Source organism: Cebus imitator, unplaced genomic scaffold (genome assembly GCF_001604975.1).
Source record: "Cebus imitator isolate Cc_AM_T3 unplaced genomic scaffold, Cebus_imitator-1.0 Scaffold434, whole genome shotgun sequence".
Taxonomy (NCBI): Eukaryota; Metazoa; Chordata; class Mammalia; order Primates; family Cebidae; genus Cebus; species Cebus imitator.
The window spans coordinates 891,263-898,271 of record NW_016107749.1 but is presented as its reverse complement, the minus strand read 5'-3'; the positions used below and the strand labels follow the sequence as shown (position 1 = coordinate 898,271).

Here is a 7,009-nt window from a genome sequence, read left to right as displayed (position 1 = left end):
CAGGCTGGAGTGCAATGGCACGACCTCGGCTCACTGCAACCTCCGCCTCCCGGGTTCAAGCGATTCTCCTGCCTAACCTCCCGGCATTGTTTTTTATAAAGTCAAAAGGAAAGGAAGTCTGATAGAAAAATAGAAATATCCAACAAATACCCGCCTGGAAAGGGACAGGGCTATAAGAAATAGGAGCTTAAAACCCTCTGCAGTTCTGCAGTGAGGATGGCCGTGGGGGCATACTACTTTCAGGTGTTTCAGGTAGGGCAGGTGGGAACTCACTCTAAAACGAGAAACCCGGGGCTGATGATAAAATGCACATGCTTTGCTTCTGGCGGCCCAGGTCTTCCTAGCCGCAGATTCTGAGAAGTGTATCTGCAGGTGGTGTGAAATTGAAGCCCGGGAAGCGGTTACTTTCGGTCTCCGAGGTGCGCCTTGCACAATGGGTCATTCAGCTCCCAGGCTCGGCTCCGAGCTACACAAGACTCTGAACCTGGACCACTCCCTCCCCTCCACCAACGAGGCAACATGGGCTCCTGGAAGTCACAGCGCTGGGATGGGATTTCGACCCCGCGCTGCCCTCAAACCCCACAGCCTCGCAGCTCTGCTCCCGCCGGCAGCTCCCGTTCTGCGTAACTAGGCAGCCGCCCGCCGCCCTCGGCATCCAGTTCACAGGCTCGGGGCCGGGGCCAGCTCCGCGGGGGCAGCGTCGGTGCGGAAGGGGCGGGGTGCCGGGCCTTCCCCGCGCGACTCTGCCTTCCATGTCCCCAGCCCCGGACTCGGGAAACTCGGAGCTCGCGTGAGCCCCGCCCCACGGTCGCGGCGTGCTTGTCATTTCCTCTCTGCAGGGCTTGCGGGTCTCGAAGATGAGGGAGAGAGAAAGTTCACGGCCGGGCTACTTCGGCACCCTGGGCTTCTTTCAGCTGGGACTCGACAGCGGCACCGCTCCGCCAGCTCTCAGCGCCGCGGACAGCTGCTGCGACGCTCCAGGAGGACACGCCAGAAAGACTGGCCTGCGCTCCCCGGGACGCCACCAGGGCGCGTGCGCGGCGAGGGCGCGGCCGGCTCGGGCTGCGGCTGGCTCGAGCTGCGGCTGCGCAAGGCGGTGCCAGACGCTGCGCCTGCGCAGTGGTGGGGCGGGGCGGGAAGAAGGGAGGCGGTGGCAGCGGCGGCGGCTGCTGAGGAGGAGGAGAAGGGGGAGCAGAGGGAGGTGTTTCTGTCAGTTCCGGCTGTTTGTTCGGGAAGTGGATCCGCCGCTGCCGGAGCAGCCCGGAGGGAGCTGCGGATCGCGAGGCCAGTACCGACCCCGCCCGCCCGCGCGCACCGCCCCAGCCCGCCATGGCCCGGGACTACGACCACCTCTTCAAGCTGCTCATCATCGGCGACAGCGGTGAGGGCCGCAGCGGCCGGAGGCGGCGCGGGCCCTGCCGGGCGCGGCCCGCGGGGGCCTCGGGGCGGCAGGCGGGCGGGGAGGTGCGGCCCGCGCGGGGAAGGCGGGCGGGGCTTCCCGGAGGTCTGGGCTCCAGGGGCGCGCCGAGGGGCTCTGGGCCGCGCTGAGGACAGGTTGGGGCGCGGGGCGAAGGGTCCGAGCGAGCCGGGTCCAGTCACCGCGCCTGCCCCTGCTTCACGTGTGACCTTGGTCAAGTCGCGCGATCTCTGGAGTTGGAGAGACCTGGGTTCGAGTCTCGGGACTACCAGCTGCCTCTCGCTGACCTTGGGCAAGTTACTTCTCCGTCCTGAGCCTCAGTTCCCTCATCTGAGAAGCGGGGACGTGCCTTCCTGGGTGGTGTGAGGATTCCATGGGATAAAGTAGAAAAAGTGCTCAGCGTCCTACCTGGTAAAGTAAGCTCGAAATAAATATTCACTACTGTCATTATCATCAGTATCTTTTGTAAGTGTCAGTTTCTTCCCATCTAAAAAGAGGACGTTCTCAGAACCTGCCTCATGGGATTGCCATGAGGTTTAAATGAGGTAAGGCGGGTAAAGCGCTTTGCACAGGGCCTGGCACATTCCCGCTGAATTATAGTTATATCTCTGCGTGGTTCAGTTTCCTCGTCTGTAAAATGGAATGATGTTTGGATCTGCCTTATGGGGTTGATGTGAGTATTCAGTGAGATTGTGCAGTGTTGTGCACAGCTCCTAGCACACAGTGAGTCCTCACTGTTTGCTGTTCCGCTACTATATACAGAGGGGTCCTGGGGGTGTGGCAGCCAAAATTATAAAAGTGCTTTGGCCACACACACATTGCTTGAGGGCTCCTGATCACTGCTGTAGCTCCAGTGCCTAGAACAGTGCCGGATTCTCAGTAAGTGCTTAAGACATATTTGCAGAATGAATGAATATTAAGTGCCCTTAGAAAAGATAGACTGGTTTCTGGAACAAGATGGAGGGTTTTGGAGCTGTTTGGAGTATGGCAGGTAAGCAGGTTTATGGGGTGACCAAGAGCTCAGGGAGGCAGGCCCCAGAAGGTTTATGAGAGTGTAGCTGAGATGCTGGGGTTATACGATGTCCATGAAAGAGTCTCGGGAGCATGCTTAGTTTGTAGACCAGACCTGAGCTGAGTGTGGAGAGGGCTGTCATGTGTTTGGAGGCAGAGGACTTGGACTGTTAAGGAAAGGGGATCAAATCAAGTGAGTGGTGAGACCCGGGGTGTCGGGGTGCTGGGTAGCAGTGTCAGAGCTGGGTCAGGGAAGTGGGTGATTTTGGCCTCACTTGTAAAGCTGGTTGGAGATGTGGTTGGTGGTTTGGATCAGGTGAAGGATGGCTGAGGTTTCCATGGCTGCTGGAGGAAGGGAGAGATGGGGGGGAAAGTTGGGGACTAACCAGGTAGATGGAAGAGTTACTGTGTTTGGAGAAGGAGTTAGAAAGGGGGAGGACTGATTGGTTATGGTTTGAATGAAAGGAAACCAGGCAAGCTGGAGTGTTCTCTTGAAGAAGGCCTTTGGCTTTCTTCAAGGTCTTGAGGCTTCTTCCTCCACATGATTTGCTTGCAGTCCTGGCCTGGGTTCTGAGGGACTGGCATCGGGCCATTTCTTTCTTTTTGGAGTGACAGTCAGCCTGCCATGGTCAGGAGCCTTTATCCCTCTGCAAGACATCTGGGACCTCTTCGTTGATATCCAACAGTGAAAAGCCTAAACTCAGCAGGAAGATGGAGCTTGTTGGCGCTTCTCCTCTGTAAAACCCAGGGGATGGGTTTGGCCTGCTTTCTCACAGTACATTTTGTATGATGAATTTATTTTTCTCTCCGAAGTTAGGTGTGGGAGAAGACTCATTGGGTCAAGATTTATGTGGTCTAGCTCCTAGGTCAGTCATGTAGGCGTGGGTTGTAGAGGAGATAGACGCTGTGCTCTTTGATTTCTCCTGACAGAGAGATACAATGCTGGGAGATGGTAGCTGTGGAAGTCCAAACTAAGCTTTGGCGGCCGAGCACAGAGACTGACATCACGCACTCCCCTGAACTGGGCTTCTTGTGCAAATGCCTCCTTAAGGTATATCAAATGATTTCACAGATGCTTATTCTTACCCACGGTCTGTGTGGTTTGTCAAATAAGGAAACTAAGGCTTAAGGCCAGGTGTGGTGGCACACACCTATAATCCCAGCATTTTGGGAGGCCGAGGTGGGCGGATCACCTGAAGTCAGGAGTTCAAGACCAACCTCGCCAACATGGTGAAACCTCCTCTCTACTAAAAACACAAAAGTAGCTGGGCATGGTGGAATGTGTCTGTAATCCTAGCTACTTGGGAGGTTGAGGCAGGAGAATTGCTTGAACCCAGTAGGCAGAAGTTGCAGTGAACCAAGATCATGCCATTGTACTCCAGTCTGGGTGACAAGAGTGAAATTCCATCTCAAAAAAAAAAGGGAAACTAAGGCTCAGAGGAGGTGACTGACTTGCCCCAAATCATACAGCTCAGCAGAGGCAAAGCCGGAGCTACTGCACCTCAATGCTAATATGTGTGCAAGCAGCTGGTGTCAGGGCTGGCAAACAACAGGCCCTCCATGAAAGCTGGTTTCTTTCTTCATACATCTAGAGGTCTGCCCACTCTGCACATTGTGCATGCTTCTGCAGTAGACTCCCTCGACCTCTGCATCTCTTCGTTAGGCCTAAGGTTCTTTACTGTCTATACTTTCCCTTGTACTGATACTGGTCTGATTTGTAACAGCACTTCATCTGCATCCCTCAGATCAGCCATCCTCATTCGGAGATGGAGCTAGCCCTTCACTTAACAGATGAGTAAACTGAATCTAAAAGAGGGGCGTGACTTGTGTGAGGTTATAGAGTGAGGTACTGTAGTGGCTGAGGCAGGATTAAAAATGAGAACATGGCTGGGCACAGTAGCTCATCCCAGTGCTTTGGGGGGCTGAGGTGGGAGGATCATTTGAATTTGAGACCAGCCTGGGCAACATAGTGAGACCCCCATCTCAAATAAAAAAAAAATCAATTGAGTGTGATGATGAGAACCTATAGTCCCAGCTACGTGGGAGGCTGAGACAGGAAGATTGTTTTAACCCAGGAGTTGACAGTTACAGTAAGTTATGATCACACAGCTGTACTCCAGCCTGCGTGACAGAGTGAGACACTGTCTCAAAAATTTAAAAAAAAAAGGCTGGGTTTGGTGGCTTATGCCTATAATCTCAGCATTTTGGGAGGCTGAGGCGGAGGGTCACTTGAGCCCAGGAGTTTGAGACCAGCCTGGGCAACATAGGGAGGTCCTGTCTCTACAAAAAATTAAGAAAATTAGCTGGGTGTGGTGGTGCACGCCCATAGTCTCAGCTACCTGGGAGGCTGAGGTGGGCTGATCTTGAGTCTGAGAGGTTGAGACTGCAATGAGCTGTGATTGCGCTGCTGCACTCCAGCCTGAGTAACAGAGCAAGACCCTGTTTCAGAATTTTAAAAAATTGAGAACACTTCACTGAAAGGTCTAGGGCTCTTCAAGAGATGGAACTGAAGCAGAGAGGAGTAAGGGGACCAGATCCCAGGCAGGAGCAGGGCAAGGAGAAGATGTGTGTGTGGCTGGTGTGGTGAGGACCAGATACAGCAGCCAGGGGTAAAGGCCGGGTGCTGTTGCTGTGGCTCACTCCTATAATCCCAGCACTTTGGAAGGCTGAGGCAGGCGATCACTTGAGGTCAGGAGTTCGAGACCAGCTTGGCCAACATGGTGAAACCGTGTCTCTACTAACAATACAAAAAAATTAGCTGGATGTGGTGGCAGGTGCCTGTAATCGCAGCTACTCTGGAGACTGAGGCAGGAGAATTGCTTGAACCCGGGAGGTGGAGGTTGCAGCCAAGATCAGGCCACTGCACTCCAGCCTGGGCGACAGAGTGAGACCCATCTCAAAAACAAAAAAAAAGGCCAAGCATGTTGGCTCATGTCTGTAATCCCAGCACTTTGAGAGGCCGAGGTGAGCAGATCACGAGGTCAAAAGATCAAGACCATCCTGGCCAACATGGCAAAACCCCGTCTCTACTAAAAATACAAAAATTCGCTGGGCGTGGTGGCAGGCTCCTGTAATCCCAGCTACTTGGGAGGCTGAGGCAGGAGAATTGCCTGAATCCAGGAGGCAGAGGTTGCAGTGAGCCGAGATCGCGCCATTGCACTCCAGCCTGGCGACAGAGAGAAAAAAAAAAGACGACGACGGGCTGGACTGGCTGGGGTTACACTGATGTGGGCCTTGGGCAGCCTCGGCAGTAGCTATGGTGAAGGTTGACGGGTGCTCTCTGCTCCTGCCCTGACACTGGTGCTGTGGGGTAATGGCTGCAGCTCGTGTTTCTGAGGACGCTTCTTCTAGGGATATTTAGGGGGTAGCATTTCTTGGGGTGGATTTCTGTTCCTTTCAAAGGGAGAACAGTGTTAGAGATTGGTGTTGGGTCCAGAGCAACAGATAAGGTGGTGATGGTTGTGGTCTTTCTGCAGCCTAGTGGCTTTTAACTGCTCTGCCGAGGCGCCTGGTGACAGTATGGGGACCTAGAAAGGGCAAGCTGGAGGGGACACTACTGTGTCATTGCAGAGAGAGCCGTGTTAGACATGGGATTTGGGTAAAGCTTGAATGAAGAAAAGGAGTCTGCTGCCCTGCAGAAGTTTGGAAACCCCTGCTTAGGCACGTGCTGAGCTGCAGTGGTAGCGCTAGACAGCAGAGCCGTCAGCGCGGCGGGCATTTGTTTAGGCAGAAATTCGTTAAGCAGTGTTTGGTTGGCACCTACTAAGTGCCGGGGCCGGCTTACAGCACTGTGAATGCACAGGGCGGGTGAGACGAGGGCTCTGTCCTAGAGGAACTTACAGACTCAAGCTTTTAGCTGAGTAAGCTGGACCCAGAAGGCTCCAGGAGGAAGCAGAGGAGGCGGTGAGGCCAGTGGGGCGCCGGTGCTGGGCACAGCGCTGTGAAGGACCCAGCCTGGGACTCGGGCTCTCCTTGGGCTCAGCAGGAAGCCTCATGGCGGAGCAAGGAGGAAGTGGCTCTGAGCATGAGTGCTGTGGGCCTGGGGCTGAGCAGTATCTGTCTGCCCAGGAGAGCCTCACGCCAGCCTGTCTACGAAAATAAGATGCAGGCTTACTCAGTGAAACAAGTTCTTCTGGGCATCCTGGGGCAGCTCACTCACCGGGAGAAGTTCCCAGATGGGATCTTTAGAGGACTGCCCAGAGAGGATGCTGGGTTAGGCTTAGGGAAATACAGCTGCAGCAGTGGTTTGCCACTTTGGTTACCTGGGGGTGTGGGGATGGAGGCAGTTCCCTTTTTGAGAATCTAATAAAAGCTGTGGGGGCCGACTGCAGTGGCCCACGCCTGTTAGCCCAGCACCTTGGGAGACTGAGGCAGGCGGATTGCTTGAGGCCAGGAGTTTGAGACCAGTGTGGGCAACATAGCGAGACGACATCTCTACAAAATTTTTTTTTAAAGTTTGCTGGGTGTGGTGGCACATGCCTGTAGTCCCAGGTACTTGGGGATTTCAAGGTTAGAGTGAGCTGTGATCACACCGCTGCACTGCAGCCTGAGTGACAGAGTAAGGCCCTGTCTCTCAAAAAA

The 7,009-nt window shown here is 54.6% G+C and overlaps 1 protein-coding gene across 2 annotated transcripts in view; it reads left to right on the top strand.

The window, feature by feature from the left end:
- The first annotated feature begins 1,137 nt into the window (after positions 1-1,137).
- Positions 1,138-7,009, top strand: part of RAB35 (RAB35, member RAS oncogene family) — a 21,274-nt gene continuing 15,402 nt past the window's right edge. For both annotated transcript variants that reach the window (XM_017510229.2, XM_017510230.2), the window contains exon 1: positions 1,138-1,381. In XM_017510229.2, the coding sequence (XP_017365718.1) occupies positions 1,330-1,381 (52 nt within the window). In that variant the 5' untranslated portion in view covers positions 1,138-1,329. The remainder of the gene's footprint in view (positions 1,382-7,009) is intronic.